The 17,171-nt window shown below is 42.2% G+C and overlaps 2 protein-coding genes across 2 annotated transcripts; both read right to left on the bottom strand.

Moving 5' to 3' along the window:
• Positions 1 to 780: 780 nt before the first annotated feature.
• LOC140564355 (protein max-like) lies at positions 781 to 5,977 on the bottom strand. Its single transcript, XM_072689736.1, has 5 exons — positions 5,842 to 5,977; positions 5,587 to 5,613; positions 3,986 to 4,093; positions 3,312 to 3,450; positions 781 to 2,060 (listed from the first exon to the last, which is right to left on the bottom strand). Exons 1-5 carry the CDS (start codon positions 5,875 to 5,877, stop codon positions 1,876 to 1,878), a joined length of 495 nt encoding a protein of 164 aa, XP_072545837.1. The 5' UTR covers positions 5,878 to 5,977; the 3' UTR covers positions 781 to 1,875.
• Positions 5,978 to 12,250: 6,273 nt separating this feature from the next.
• On the bottom strand, positions 12,251 to 15,638 carry LOC140564828 (uncharacterized). Its single transcript, XM_072690490.1, has 4 exons — positions 15,549 to 15,638; positions 15,338 to 15,405; positions 13,841 to 13,965; positions 12,251 to 13,034 (listed from the first exon to the last, which is right to left on the bottom strand). The coding sequence occupies exons 2-4, from the start codon at positions 15,338 to 15,340 to the stop codon at positions 12,443 to 12,445; spliced, it is 720 nt and encodes a 239-aa protein (XP_072546591.1). The 5' UTR covers positions 15,341 to 15,405; positions 15,549 to 15,638; the 3' UTR covers positions 12,251 to 12,442.
• Positions 15,639 to 17,171: the final 1,533 nt, after the last annotated feature.

A 17,171-nucleotide genomic window follows, 5' to 3' on the forward strand; every position in this document is an offset into this window, starting at 1 on the left:
TTATGGAACCAGTGCTGGGAGGTTGAAAGCTACCACTTGCTTTCTCCAAGTCACACAAAGCCAGCCAATGGCATTCTTTCAACTGCCAGTTCTGAGAGAGAGAGAGAGAGAGAGAGAGAGAGAGAGAGAGAGAGAGAGAGAGAGAGAGAGAGAGAGAGACCAAGTAGGGTCACTTGACTATACACCACTTCCTTAAGGATCCTTATTGTTGTGTGCCTGAAGAAAATGCACCCAGTATTTTAAACTGGTCATCACAGACACATCTATCAAAATCCCACACGCACTAGCTAGAACCACCCTCCCTCCCCCTCCCTTACACATAATGGAACCAATGCTGGGAGGCTGAAAGCCAACACATGCTTCTTCCAAGTCCAAGTCTCACACAGCCAGCCAGTCGCATCTTTTCAAACTGCTGCAAGCACAAGGTCATTGTACAGCTGAACAAGCTTGAAGAACACCAAATGCCAGTTCGGTCACTCCGAGGAGTTGAGGCCAATTAGGATCTGTTGACCTGAGCTTACATTGGTGGACTATACCAAAAGCAAGATCCTTGAGGAACTTTCTGACGTTCTTAAGTTTGAAACCCTTTTCTTCTAGAAACAGTTTCAAACTGAAGGACCTCTAGAAGTTCCTCAAGGATCTCGTCATTTCAACAGCGTAGGGCTTTACTGTGCGTCAGTAACGCATAGTATTCTATGCATGCCACAGTGCCTTTCTAGCTATGTAACCTCTATAGGAGTTGACCCCTATCAGCACAATCACACTAATCACTGATGTAGATAAGGATAAAATAGTTTTATTTGTAGTCTTATAGTAAAGGTATGCCTCAACTTGCAAGACAACTGTTGGCAGTATGTACAACATACCTGTAATTTCCATGGAATGGAATAAAAGCAATATCTATTTCATACACACTATCTCTGAAGACAACTGAAGAGAGAAACATTCCCTAGCCAGGCAAAAATTTCCAGGGAAGGTTGTTCGGCTGAGACGATTACATTAAAGAGTATACAGTGCCATGTACTACATACTGAAATGGACATACTTACCTGTAATTAAGAAGAAGAAGGAAAATGAAAAAATGAACTGCCTTTGAACTGCACTGTGTAACATTCAAATTCCTGCAGGGAGTATTACCTGTATTAAAAGTTGTCCTCATTTGGCGCAGCAAATCAAAAAAAGAAGAAGAAGAAAAAAAAAAGTTCCAAAACTATGACGTGAGGAGGCGTAAGAGTAGAGGCCATCTAATTCCACTTACAATCTCAAGCAAAACAACATACTACACAACAACAGAATACAGCCTCAACGTTACATTAAATAAACATTTTGCAACAAACATTTTCCAAAAAGGGGAGAACATCAGTCTTCTATACCAGTGAAGTGGGTCACACAGCCACATACCCTTTTTTTTTTCTTTATAAAAGCACCATCATATTTTTTTTGTGGAAAAGTACAAATCTTACAAAGGTAAACTATTTTTAATGACGGGGTTTCCTCCTCACATCTCCAAACAGGCTCATTTGGGAGAGAACAATAAAGGGCTGCTTTGTAGCTTAATGTAATTTGTGCACGACTACTGAGGAGGTTTATAAAAGGTAACTGCAGTCTTTGACTGTCGAGCTGCCACACTTCGCAGGAGAACGTGGCTGGGCATGATCCGTGTGCAGAGTGGCATCAGCGCTGGGAGGGGTGAAAGGCGGACAACTTCGGAGCCTTTCTCAGGACCTACCCCCAGTTTCTGACCGCACGAAGGAGGGGGGGGGACGCACAAAAGATGGAAGGACGGGTTGTGGAGAGTGAGAGAGAAGGAGAGGGGGAGGATGGAGCTGAGAGTCTGAACCGAGGTCTCCCACTGCTGGGAGGGGTAGGCTGGATCTAGCTGGGCTCCACGCGGAACTTCTTCTTCATGGGCGGTTCCTCGGGCTCCGACTCGGAGCTGGAGTCAGAGCCACCATCGAAGGCTGAGACGGCACTGCCCTTAGGGTTGGTGTACAAGCTGCTGTCTGAGGAGTAGCTGGCCTGGAGCTGAGCATTCCCCTTGGCTTTTTCCAGAGCACGGACTAGTAAGATTAAAACACACATGAAATTAAGATAGCAGCAGGTGTCTGATTGTACCCTCAAGATAATCGGTCAGATCTTCTCAATCCAGTTTTTAGGGCCCACCAGGTGGTCTACATTTTTGGCTCCCAACACATCTGAATCAAGTCTTAAAGAAGAATGAATTCCTGTTACAGGTGTACTGGGATCTAGATAAGAGCAAGGATGTGTATGGTCTATTGGACCCTTCTGAGGACTGGATATAACAGGTGGCAACAAAACTAGATGACTTGTCTTTATCGCTACAGCGGAATGATTTTAGAAGTCTATCCTCTTCCTTTTGCTGGAGTAACTCTACTACTTAATAAAGGCAAAAGTAGATAGGTTCTACTAGATTTTGGAGCATTACTGTAAGGATTTGACTGCATTCAGTGACGAGCGGATTCATGAGGTCAGGATTTGGATGATCACCACCCCCACCTCATCCCAAAAGAATTGGATGGAGCACCACCATTCCAGAGAACACAGCTTACAGCCCAATCCTTGGGGGCTTTGTACCTCTCTAGCCCACACCTGGCATAAAACAGTAGGTTTATATTTTTCTTTTTTTATTGGCAAAACCCTGGTCCTGGAGGCACCCTGCCCTACACATTTTAGTGCTTTCCTACCAACACACCTGATTCAGCCATTAACCATTAGGAAGCCCTTTTAGAGTAGGGAGCAGGGAGCCCAAAAAATGTGCAGGGCAGGGCGCCTGCAGGACCAGGGTTGAGAAACACTGGGCTGGGCAAGCTGTGTGCGCACGTTTGCACATCTATGTAAACGATGGGTCCAATTTAAAGTAGCTGAATGCATTTATTAGAAGTGGTGTCCACAAACATTTGGACGTATAGTGTACATGCAGAAGCGTCACCTTTTGAAACGTAGGCTTATTATTGTTATTATTCCTAAAGCAGTAAGTAATATATAAATTACTTGCCAACTGTTTAGTGCATTTAGTGGCGTCCCACAGGGTCTATGAAACTAGTGCTAATTGTGAAAAAACAGCAGTTATGAGGGTAAAGAACAGAAGTATGGGCTGAAATACAGGTCTTAAGGACTTGTAATTTCCGATATTTCAGCGCAGTTGTCTGGGCATTAAGTTATCAGATATCCGAGACTCTTTCTGGTGCTACACAGAAACAGCCAAAAAAAGCCTGTTACTCTCCAATGACTTACATATCTGACTGCATCTTAACCCATATAGATGGGCTTGTATGTTCTGCACTACTCACCCTGCTGCTCCAGGAGAGCGTTCTGTTTCTTCAGGTCGTCAATGTCCTGCTGGTGTGTGTGGTTCTTTCGGCGCATGTACTGGATGTACTCTGTGGCTTTGTCTAGAATCTGAGCTCGGGAAGCCTGTTTAACAGAGTGCTGTCAGCAAAGAATCACAACTAAAGCATGACGCAAGGTTTCGTTGCACATATAAACAGCAGAACAATGAAGGACATCACTGATAGACCTCATAGACTCCTATCTAAACAGCTACTGTAGAACCAGTTCACCTTAACTGCAGTACCAATAACAGCCGTACATACAGCATAGTAACAGACTATTACAAACTACTACACATCACAATCAGCAAAGCAACCATTTCCAACAAAAATCTACACTTAAGAGGTAGAGAGCACACTACAGAACCTGGGCTAAAATAATGAGGTGGTCAAAAAACAACAGAATCAGAACCATACCAATCTCTATTACAATTATTCATCAAGAAACATTAACAAACAGCAGCAGCTTAATCAAATATAAACCCTTATCGTTATTACTTGTATTAATCTCTCTTACAATTAATCTCTCTCCTTCTACTCCATAAAAAACAACAATCTTAACGTTTAGCAGCTTTTATGATCAATTCAATGTGGAAAACAAGCAAAATGAGTGAAAGAGAAATCTGACATCCAACCTTCTCTCCTTGTAAAGCAGGCACAGAGTCACGTAAACTGTGAAAACTGTCTTTGATGTGGTCCCTGCGTTTGCGCTCCAGTGCATTGTGGTGTGCCCGCTTGTCTGCCTGGAGTAGAAATAAATTAAAACATAATTAAAACTGCCTTTAAAAAAAAAGCACACACAATTACAACACTATATTTCATCAGCAGTCTGCCATTTAACTGTACCTTTGAAACAAATGACCTTCCTTCAGTTTACCACAATGAGATTTACTACTGCAAGTGGTTTCACATCGGGTTTTGCAGCCAGTTTAATCATTTCTCTTGGATCCGTTGAAAATTACATCGCCAAAACAACAACTGAGCTACACTTAGTATGACTTAGAACAGGTATTAAAAGCCTTAGTCTCACTTTCCCCTCGATCTATATATCTATAACATCATTACGGCCAAAATAAAACATCTGGAGTGTAAACGCTGCCAACAGCACTACCTGATACCTCTTGTTTCTCTGAAGTAAACGAGAGCGGTCACTGACCACAAACTATTATTAGCTCATCAGATCAGTGTTTCTTAGTCTGGTTCCTACCATCTCACTGCACACCGCAGTGTTTTCTCTGCTCTAACCTTCTCACCTTTTAAACATGAGGGCCATGTTAAAGCACTGAAACGCCTGTACGGATTTTCTAATACCAAGACTAGATGGCGAAAGCCGTTTGGTTGTCAATTTGCTTCATACTCTTCCGCAACGTTTTCGCAACAGCTAAAACTTGTCCATCATGCCGTTTACCTTGGTAAACACCCATTCAAATACGTGCATAGCAAAATTAAACACAGTTGGTGTCTCTGCTAGTCCTGTTTTAGAGTCCAGCTATGAATAAATAAAAATGATCATGAGATCATGAGCATCTGAGGCCGCTTCAATTCACTGTTACACTTAAAGCAGCATTATGCGAAAACTAGCATTTCCCTTTTCTGGGCTCCCCTTACAGTCAGGAAGCAGAATTCACACTTCGATTCACGCCGCCGTTAAAGGACATGCTTTTCTGGACATGCTGGGAGATACAGAACCAACACCAGGAGCTGCTTCACCCAAGTCACATAGTGCAGTTGGTAGCAAGCCGAGCACGCAGTGGCCAGGATAGAGCCGCTATTCTCCCCATCACAGGCAGCCGAGCATCATCATGATTTACAGGCTGTTATTTTAAGGTAGAAATGCTCCAATGATGCTTTAATAGTGAAAAGAAGAAGCAACCTAGTCCACGTGTAGCCATAAATGTTTCAGATCAAGTTCAGGATTGTGTTGCTAATCAATTTTAATAATTTACTTCGGGGCAGAATCAGTCTGGAGAACCAGTCCTCAGTTATAACCACTATAGGCTAGCTTTCACTGTAGATGCTGAACAGATAAATAGGTAAATGACTCTCCGGAATCAGCAGTTTAATAAACGTGAGTCTCATAAGAGAAGCCTACTGTTTACTGGACGTCTGACTTCTGATAGCCATCTTTCGGGCTGCTGTAGCTCAGGCAGTTAGCCAACACGCTAAAGGCCACGGAGCTAATGTTCACAAACACACTGGGGGGGGGAAGTGGTTAGTGAACAGAGCCGATACTCACCACCGGGTGAAATCTCGAGGACTCTTCCTGCAAAAAGAAAGCGGAATTAGCGGAGGGTAGAGATTCATAAATTGGGGGGAAAACGAGAGAGGGGGGGAAACAGGAAAACACAGCTAGCCTTCTGCTGCTAGCGAGTCAGTGAGAGCCACACTGAGCACGCGTTTCAGCACATTTCCCTTGGAGCTCACTGCTCTACAGCGCGCTCCCTCACAGCAAATCAGCACCAAATCGGCCCCTAAAGCCACCGAAACTCACGTCGCTGTCGACTTCGATGTCATCGTTATCGCTCATTCTCTGACTGAAGCGAAAATGGGATTATATCGGGCTGAGACGGCGGACGCGGCGAGCCTCCACTGTGAGACAAGAGGGACCCGAGCGGAGCTACACACGTGACTCGGGAGGTTCGTGCGAGCGCACAGCACGCCGGGAATTGGAGTTCGTACAGGAGGGGGCGCTCAATACGAGCTCATGGCAGCGGCCATGAAGAGGACTACACTCGAGATCTGGACGCACGAGCCAACGTCCATGTCAAAACTGAGGGTGCGTCACATGAGCGAGCGTGCTCAGAGCTGCACGTGTCACTTAAATCCTCTGTGTATATGTGTCACGCACAAACCACGTATCTCATTTTTTTTTTTTTTTTTTAAATAAAACTGCCATAATTATGTGGGTAAAGGGAATGGCTGGCAGATGCGATTGAATACACATATGTTACACACACCTGCCTAACGGATTTGCTTTTTCAATTCAATGTTTGAGATGTTTATTATTATAATAATAATAATTATTTAATTAATTATTAATTTATTTTATCCTTGCCTCCAAAAAAGTAGGACTGTCAAAAATGTACATGGGATTTTTTTGAGAAATTAACTTTTTTCCTGTCCGTTTTGAATCTCCTCCTTCTTCAATACATTTGCAACATGCACTATAGGGCAAAAAGTATATGGACACCTCTTCTAATTATACCCATGCAATTGCCATCTACAAACACAGACAAACACTGGCAATAGAATGTGTCATACTGAAGAGCTCAGTGACTAAAAAACATGGCACTGTCAAAGGAGACCACATTTGCCACGAGTCAGTTCTTTTCTCTCTTCTCTTTTTCTGCCCTGTTAGATCTGCCCTGGCCAACTGTAAGTGCTGTCATTATGAGGAAGTCATTAGGAACAACAACAGCCTGGCCACGAAGCAGCGGACAGACACAAACTCACAGAGCGGGGCATCAGGAAACTGATATGCACAGCATGGCACAAAATCGCCTCGCCCGTTGCATCACATATACAGGAAAAGTTTTTCCAGCTGGACCTGGACAAGGAAGCTGCAATCTGGACCAAATTCCATACTGCGGCCGGGGGTGTTCTGATACTGTATGATTTTTGTTATAAAAGTGCTGAAAGAATATCTTCTGTGAATCCAATTCAGGTAGATTTTGTGATTTAAAAGAATCGTGATATTACATGAACAGATACACATTTTAATGGTTTCCACTGCTTATCATCTTCCCACAGGATACATTACCAAAAGCACCCCTAAGCGTCTTGCTTATCTTGCTTTGCACAAAGAAAGACTAATTACCAACATACACTACTTTTGATTCCTCTCTGTTATTCAAAAGTGCCAAATAATGCATTTAGTCCATATTTTGATATAGAAATAGTAAGCATATGACTTTCGTTTGGGTGAAAAAAATGCTCAGATGCGACTTTACAAGTTTTTTTTTTCAAATTTACAATTTACTTTAATTATGTATTTCATTTTTTTTTTTATGATTTTGGGGCAGTGGTGGCTCAGCGGTTAGAGCGCCGGGATATCGATAACAGGGTTGTGGGTTCGATTCCCAGGCTCGGCCAGCTGCCACTGTTGGGTCCTTGAGCAAGGCCCTTTACCCTCTCTGCTCCCCGGGCGCTGGAGTTGGCTGCCCACCGCTCTGGGTGTGTGTGTGTACTCACTGCCCCTAACACCAGATGGGTTAAATGTGGAGGACACATTTCGCTGTACAGTGACAAATACGTGCACCTTTACCTTTTTCCTTGTGGCACAGTGTGAGCTTCGCTAGCTGAAGTGTTTGCACCCAGTGTTAGCTTTTAGCCTTTCTGCTGCTCTGACAGTGGACAACACTGTCCATAGGCTCCCATAAGCCACAGCACAGCTCCTCCTCCTCCCCACGTGGTACTGCTTGCTCGGTCAGCCTAGCATTAGCTAGTTGTTAGCATTTTCAGCCTCACTTCCTTATTCCCCTGAAGCAGCTGTTGCAGTTAGCCTCCAGAACCCTTTGTCAGGTGGTTGAGTGTATTTAAATTTGGTGGGTGTAAATAAAATGAGCTAGGACTGTTACGAAAAGGTTTATAGTATTAAACCACCATGTACCAAACTCCATAAATACAGTTTTACCGGCCCTATCTTACACCCTGCACAAGGCGCGGAGCAATGCTCATTACTATCTTGCCCCCCGCCAACAGTCTATTTTCACACCTTCCTTCTGTGTTGTTTAAACAGCAGTGGTGCTTGTGAATATATCTACGCAGATGGATGTGGTGGTCCCGAAATGAGGTGTGTTCAGGTCAATTTCTGGCGTATTGCTATCTTGGCAGCGGAAAACACAGGAGAACACTGACTGAAAACAACCCAGGCAGGCGTCAACAGTCAGACGTTCATTGCTATCTTGGCAGTGAGTTGTCAACAAAGGCACGTGCAGCCTGACGCGTGTACACCCCTGCTTGTTAGGCACACATGGCCACGCAGCAGTGCACAAACCCATAACTCGTGGCAGTTGGTGGCTAAGCAAAGTTTTACACCAAAAATAAACAGAATATTAAATAAAATGACATTATTCTAGAGGAGAGGAGCTCCACCGCTTCAGCACGCCCTCCAAGACGGTGCACGATGCGCCACTGAAATAGCAATCCGCCAAAGTCAGACCGCACCTGGCTCTTAAAGGGAATTGCAAGAGACACGCTGATTGGTTTATTGCACGTTACGCCCAAAACATACCCATGATTAACTAAGAGACTTAGTACTAGTACTTAGTAGTGTGTACTAGCAAAGACACACTGACGCGCCCTAAATCAAGCTGCATGATTGGCGGCTCGCCGAAAGATCAATAGAATTTGAGCCGTTATTGTGTTTGTGTAATGTTAGCTATATGATGTGTGTGGTTATGCTCACGCTTAGCATTAGCCGCATTGATGGGCTATCGGGTGCAGCGGTCATAGTCTTGGGCGCCATTGAAGATTTCTCATTCTGACCTCCAAGCACTTGCAGATGCCTTATTGTAATGGATGGGATTCACTTTCAATCAGTTTTTGATTTATTTGTTAGTAAGGTTTTAACATTAAGACTACATTTGAGCAGTTACTTTGGGTGGGCCACTGTCAAGGGTGAGTGGGCCTAGTCCCAGTGGGGACTAGTCCCAATTCTACTGCCACCGCTACCTGTGCTGCACCATACACTTTACACACTTCACCAGGTATAAAAAATAAAATGTTTTTGTGTTGAAAATGTTTCACATCTCGGTGCTAAAACACGAAATGTATCGTATTTTGACATCAGTGCATTGTTGCAGCCTTAATTATAACCAGTGTTATTACACTCCTTTACCAGTCTGTGGGGCTGCCTGCAGGATCAGGGATTAAGAGCGATGATCTGCAGTCAGCTGACCTACTGGCCTGGAGGCAGCTGAGCACTTGTGGGAAAAATAATCTTCCCTCCTGCAGAGACGACTTGAAGAAGTGGACTGCTGAGAAAAACAACACTTAGTCCTTGATCCTGCAGGTCCTGAATTGTACTGACCTCTAGATCCATTAGATAAACAGAGCTGACTCTGAATCTGTGTACAATCTGTGGCAAATAACGTGTTGAAAGTAGCTAGCTGTGTTCGCAAAGAGACGAGCAAGCCGTTGTAAAGATTGCCTACAGGCTGCAGGCTTATTATTTACATTTTTAAAACCTATAATGTAGGAAATTATAGGTAAACTCTCTAGTAACTGCTGTCAAATAATACGTAAACAATGTCATTAGAAACTGTCACGCATGCTACGGATTCTGTAGTCCGGAATTCGTCTCAATCCGTTCATCTTTATGAACAATATGACCGAAAAGACTCCAACTCCCAACACGCACCCGGAGATCATGTGATCATGGACTCGACCAATCACTGTTCCGTCTGTGGTTCGTCAGCGCTAGTGTAAGAAGTCTGTACACCTGTGTTGTCGTGCAGTTTTTCGGTTATGTTGACATCTGGTTTTGGCCATTGCCTGTATTTTGACTTAGTTAACTGTATGTAGCCTTGATTAAAACCTCGTATCCTCTTTATTCGACTTTAAAAACCTCGTATTTACCTGCGATCGTCTAACTGTAATCCGGAACGTTAAAGTACAAATTCTTCGTTACCTTACTTAAGTAGAAATTTTGTTTATCTATACTTCAGTAAGTAATTTTTTTAAAATAGCCTCCTTACTCCTATTTAATTTCTGTTTGTTTTCATTCCTGCTTCTCATCGTCCAAAAAAAAATCCCCCAAAAACCTATCCGGATAAACTTTTTGACATTTTGCACCATTACAGTACTTCTAGGCAAATACTCATCATATCATATATATCATATTTTCCGCTCCATGAAACACAGGTTAATGCTCAGTAGTTCACACAGATGCTCCTTTAATAGATCTGATATTACTAAAATGCTTCATTTTCAGTGGTCAGATCTGCAGCTGAGACAGGCAGCCTAGTGCAACCCAACATTTTTCAACATGAACATTTTAATAGAACATTATAGTCATTAAGGCTTTTAGAAAAATGCTTTTGGGGAGATGGAGATGTAGTGCACTATAGACCCCTGTGGCACGGCTTAAGCTTTTGGCATTTGTTTTCCTTACATTACTTTTACTTTTATACTTTAGGTAGTTTGGAAACCAGTACCTTTACACTTTTACTTGAGTAAAAAGTTTAAGTTGATACTTTAACTTCTATAAAAGTCTTTTTAAACCCTAGTATCTACACTTCTACCTGAGTAATGAATATTCATTTTTCTTCATATCTTCTTAGACGCTTCATCCTGGACAGGGTTCCAGTCTATCACAGGGTACCACACACTCAATCACTCACACCTAGAGGCATTTTAGCATAGCTAATTTAGCTACCATGTGTGTTTTAGGGAGGAAACCCGCTCAGACCTGGTGAGAACACACCAAACTCCTCTGGAGCGAGGAGCAAATCCACAACCCCAGGAGCTGTGCAGCACACGCACTGCCTGCTGTACCGCCTGCTGTACCACATTTGAAGGGTACACATTTTTTTTCCTTGAGCTAGATTATTTTTTTTAAATATAAGCAACCTGTTTTGCTACTACTGGAAAATTAAACATTACTTCCAGCCCCAAAACACCTTATCAGTAAGCAGCACGAAACCAAATTAGTCAGTAGTAATGCTTTCAAACATTGGGCCTAATTCACCAATGTCCTGTTAAATTTTCTTAAATTTATTATTAAGAAAAGTTCTAACCAAATATCTGTGAGATTCATGATGGTTCATTTCTATAATGCAGAATTGTTTGCATTTTTATTTTCTGAAATTAACTTAGGATCAAAATGATATATATGGTCAAACATACACCCCCATACAGCCCACATTCATTCATTCAGGAAGTTTCAAAAGGTCTCTTAACTTGACAACTTTTAACTTGCCATGAACTGAAAGCTGCTGGACCACCAGTGTCACTGTCTACAGGTAAGTGAGTTTTAAATTGTTATGGACTGGGAGGCTGCCTTTCAAGAAAGAAGCTCCTGCTCCAAAATTGACACCTACAACCTCAACTTAAGTTACCAGCTGACCACATGGACAAAATTTGGTTTTATAGTCGGATAAAACAAAGGTTTGAGACAAAGAGTGGACTGACCACAATAAGGCTTTCCCCCCAAAAGCACTTTTTCAGCTGTTAAACATGGTGGTGGTAGTGTCATGCTCTGGGCTGCCAGTGAAACTGATACACACATGACGCATTGAAGACAGATGACTAGCTCAGAATTCTTTATCGTAATTCTTAAACCTTCAGCTAGATAGTAGAAACTTGGACACAGTTTTGTGTTTTAACAGGACAGGGCCCCCGAACACAGTGTAGAAAGCAGGTAAACATTGAGCTTTTGGAATAGCCTTCCCAAAGTCCTGATCTCAGCCCAATTAAAAACATGTGTACTGTGCTGAAAGGTCAGCTCCATGCCAGGAAATGAATGACTTATCGCTGTTTTATAGAGAACCTTGAAGATGCCCCTTTTTAAAGGTTGACACAAGTCTTTTAAACTATATAAAAAATTATCAGTGCTACATTTTAATCCAGAACTGAAGCTTATTGCTGTAATCACTATTAGATTAAGGTTTGGTCATTAAGTGTCCTTCAATAGCCGTCAGCCAGCCCGCTGTGCTGAAGTAAAGCAGAAGTAGCGAGTCGCTGTTCAGCTCTAATAGCAAAGCCCTGTTGCCTCTGAATTTGCAAGCTCAAACAACACTGTGGCCAGGAGTCGTGAAAATGTCCGAAGCAGAAGTCCAACAACAACACCAGACGCAGCCAGACCAGACACAACACTGCTTATCTCAGCATCTGAGACAAGTAAGAGTAAGTCATGTGGACATCAAATAGATCAAATAGACCAAATAAAAACACACAACTTTGTACTGATCAAAAAGCTTTTTATTCAGAGCAGAGTTTTTTTATGACTTTTTTATTATTTAATATATATATATATATATTTATTATTATTTTATTACTTTTTTTATTCTACTAAAGCAGTGGCTGTTCTGTCCACTCTAAAAAGCTGAGGCAAGGGAAATGAGCATGAAAAGAATAACTGCTTATTAAAACTACTGCACGCAATTCTGATTGATGTTGTCCCCCTGCAGGCACTCATAGCATGTCTGAGGGGACACGCAGCGATACAGGGGCACATACTGGGTGATCGCTTTGAATTTCTCTTTCAGATCTTTCTCAGTGTCAAACTTCCAGATGTCTCTGAAGACAAAAGCTTTCAGGCCGCCCCGCTTGCTCCAACTGTCCAGCATCTTCAGGATGCTGTACTCGCCTTTGACGTCAATACAGGTGTTGACACAAGGAGAGTTGTAGGTGTAGAAGACCACACATTCATCTTTTTGTTTGTTCAGGAGGTTTTCCATGGGGGAGGGCATGTTGGGCGGTGGTGGTGGTGGTGCGTTCATGAGAATAGACTCAGAGTGTCTTTTGTACTTCTTGCCTCTATTGAGCGTTCCTGCAGCGATGAGCTCTTGGCCTTCATACAGAGCCACTTTCTCATCATAGATCTTGTTCTTCACATTGGTGGCCACCTCGTTTGTTAGGAAGTTGCTTTGGTCAGGTGCAAAGTTCTTTTGGCATTGCTTTATAGGGACGTTAATGGCCACGGCATACTGACGGACTGCATTGTTTTCCACTTTCTTGTAGCTGTAGAAAGTAGAAGTAGAAATCAGTCTTCATCAAACATCAGCCTTAGATGAAGCGTTTGGATAATGATTAGTGATGAACGCTTTCCTGATATACATCTGTTGGTGTAATTAATCTGACCAATATACACTAGCCTTCAAAAGCTTGGAATCACATTCTGTAAAAAAAAAAAAAACAACAACTGGCGCCGCCCAGGGCTCAGTGCTCAGCCCACTGCTGTTTACTCCACTAATTCACGACTGTACTGTAAAGAGCAGCATGAATCGCTTCATCAGGTTTGCTGATGATACGACTGTAGTGGCTCTCATCAGTAGGAATGTGTAGTCAGCTTACAGAGAGTAGGTGCAGTGATTAACGGACTGGTGCGGAACCAACGTCCTGTCTCTTAAAGTGGACAAAACTAAAAAATCTGGGAATTGCAGAGAACCTCACCTGCTCCCTCAACACCTGCTTTTGCTCTGCGGTTGCAAATTGCACTTCATGTAGTTGCATAGCGTTGTGTTGCTCATGGTTCAGTCCACTTTTTTTTTAATCCAACTTTATTATTGTTAAAAACTTAAAAGTGTTCCAAACTTTTGAACACTAAGTATAAAAACTACTTTAATACTTTAAACGCATGGGAAATGTGGCCACACCCTGAACACAAAGACTGTACACGTGCGAGTGTGTGTGTGTACATAAGTGTCGCCTGCTCGAGGAAGCTGTAGAATTAGTTTTACACTCATTTGTTTAAATGTAAATACAATTATGCGGTTCAAGAATCCAGTTCCAGTTCAGAACATGACCTCGCAAGGTCGCTCACTTACTTGTTGTCGAAGAACTGGATAATGCGTGCAAGGGTCTGTATGTCCACACTGTCAGCTTTAGAACTTCTGCAACCAATAGCAAGCAGACACAGCAGAACAAATGCTCCCAGTGAGCCCGGCAGACCCTAGAGAAACACACACAACAACAACACAGCAAATGAGAGAGTCCCAGCACTTCTAAGCAACAGGTTTTAGGCGTTGTCCACTGTAAGATGACTAACTTGCAACGTCTGTATTACAACACTTAGGCCAACGTCAGTTAGTGATAACATCTTCATATAAGAGCTTTTTTTGGGAGGGTCAATGTGAGCCAACCGTTAACGCCAGAAGATGTTTGGACCATGTCTTAGCTTTTGCAGTCTGTGAACAGACACTCTTGACAAACTGAGACAGAGTGAGCCTTGAAAAACCAAATGGTTTTTAAATGGAGGTAACAGTAGTTTAACAATACTTACAGAATGGCCAAAGTGACCATTCAAATGACATGTTTTGTGTAACTAAACTAGTTTTCCACAGAAAACACTTAAAACTTAAAACTTAAACACTTAAAACTCTTAAATACATCCAGATTATTTTCACATAGCACTTTTAACAACAGAAATGATCACAACAGCAGCTGCAATGGCAGCCAGTGGCAAGAAAAAACTCCCTCCTTCTCAGAGCAAGAGGAAGAAACCTTGAGAGGAACCAAGACTCAAAAGGGGAACCCATCCTCCTCTAGTTTACACCGGACAGCAATATAAATAACAGCAACAACATCAAAGACGCTGGTGGGCTTTTCTAACTTGGCTGGAGGGTGAATGGCACATGCAGATTTCCCAAAAGATGGTGAAGATGGTCTGGAGGGCAGGTAGCAGGGAACCCCCCCTTCCTCCCCCCGTCAACGTTGACCATATACCATATATTCTTATATATAGTTGCTGTCTAATAAAAAAAATCTATTTCTGTCTATATTTTCCATGATTTGGACCCTGTAGCTGCTCTGCACACTGTGCTATTAATTCTACTTCTGAATGAATAGACCAATAGAAATAGAAAAATAGTTGGAATAAATGTCAATTCAAAGATATAAATATATACAAATATAAATATAATGTTCTTGTGCAGAAAATAATTGCAAAATTACCCCTGCCTTTTACCCCTGGCTTGAAATTGTAGTCATGTTCAGTTAGACATTAGAAAGAAAATCATTTACTATAGACTGTGGTCTGGTTGTGACCTGGTTTGGGCTTAGCAACTAAGGTGACAACATATTGCCAAGGTAAAAGAGGTAGAAGAGTATTCATGCCTATGAGGTCAATAACTACATTAAATACAAATGCAAAATGAATACCAGTAAACTCTGCCTATTTAAACAAATGTCCCACATACAGAGAACTGACTGAGGAAGTGTACAAAGCTGCTGGACATTCCAGCAAAAAAAAATGCTTAGTCGCAAAAACCTATGTGTGAAAATCTTAGCATAAAGAGAACACGAATCCACAAGGTGTTACTTACCATATTTGCAGTCAGGAGCCTTTAGGTGAGCTGTGCGGAGACAAAGAGTCGGATCTTCTCAGGCAAGTCTGACAAGAGAAGGAAGTAGGCTTTATTTGTTTGCCAAGTGCCAGCCCTGAAAACTGAAACTCACCATTGATGTGACTGTGGCAAAAAAAATAAATCACTGTGATGGAAAGAGCTTTTAGAAACTGTCCTGAAGTGACTCTACCTCAGTCTACCTATTAACTCGAAATCACCCTGCCTATCCGATGGAAGAACCTGCTTGTGTACCAACTCACGCAAAAGCACATGAGTCCAGAACCAGCTCAAGAGTCCCTCTACTGTCAATGGAACTCAGCAGCTGTTGAACCCAGCTGAAATCAGAGAGTGGAGGTTGGACGTTGCATTTAAAGGCTCAACCATATAGGCATCCCCAGTCAGGGATTAAACCTAGTCCTAAACTTTAGCAGTTTGACTGGAAATATTACAGCTAGCTAATCACCTGGTAGGCTAAAGGTAACCAACTACAATGAAATGATTACAATAATATGTATGTAAAATAATATGTCTATTTAAAATGATATTTAGTTATAAATGGACAAATATCATAAATGCACTGCCTCTGATCAAGGCTCTGGATCCCTGTTGGTGTTACTCAACCTAGGTGTAGCTTTTGATACAATAGAGCATTTTTTTCCTAAAAAAAGAAAAGAAAAGAAAAACATGGGTGGAATCACAGCAAAAGCTTTAACGTGGTTCAAATCCTACCTAACTGAACATTATCATTATGATTATTTATAAAGGTAAATTATGTATCTTTCAACTGCAACAAATGTGATAGGGAGTTCCGCAAAGCTCTATTTTAGGGCCATTATTATTCACACTATACATTGCCTCTGGGCAAAGTTATGAGCAAATATGGTAATAACTTCTACTTCCAGACGATACACAAATAAATATCAGCTGAACTTGATGTCAGTTGACACAGTTAACCCCTTAACACACACTAAGGTATATTATTCAGTAACTACAGGGACTTCTGCACAAACTGTTAAGGCTATTCTTGGGCATTAGAAGTTTGTATTAACACTTTCGGCCTGTCTTACTGAACATTACCCTGAACATGAATTCTGCTTGCAGGTTTGCTGGCCCAAAATAGGACAATCATTTACCAGGTTTTTCAACTAAACTGAACTGAACTGGAATTACAGTGAAGTCTGTTCACATTTCCAAGATGGACACCAGGGAGAATGGCCCAAGCTCATTTTTTTTTTTTCTCATGTTTTGTGTTTCTGTCCTTTGTGTCTTTTGATTTTCCCCTTAAAAGGTGGCCTGCAGTGAGGACTACCCCAGCAAAGAAGCTTGTGGCCCTTGGCACAGAACCAGGCTTGATTGTGTCCAGCGCATGGGTTTGAGTGCCAAGAGGCAGCAGAGCCAGATAAAGTGCCACCGTCACAATTACAGCCTGAAAAACACAATCAGCCCCAACAATGTTGCTGGTAGCTTTCCCACGGTGCTCGGGTCCTGCTGAACAACAGATGAGCCTTATGCTAACTATCTTAGTGCGAGGTGCAAACATCAATGGGGACTATTTAGTCCAGGGCTAGGATCAACTGGTGGATCAACAAGTTGCCAGACATCCCCCTTGAGTCCTTAAGGCTTAATTCAGGGCTTGAAATGCAGCAAATACATCACATATAGCCAAGCAATTTAAACAAGATGTCCACCTTCTTTTCCTACTTGCTTTCTAAATTTAGGGGTATAATTGAGTAATAATTGAATAAGTAAAGCTTAGTAAAGGCTTCACAAATGCTACTCTAAGGTATTGGATGGAGCCCCATCACTCGGGAGA

The sequence above is a fragment of the Salminus brasiliensis genome, chromosome 10, assembly GCF_030463535.1.
Source record: "Salminus brasiliensis chromosome 10, fSalBra1.hap2, whole genome shotgun sequence".
NCBI classification, from domain to species: Eukaryota; Metazoa; Chordata; class Actinopteri; order Characiformes; family Bryconidae; genus Salminus; species Salminus brasiliensis.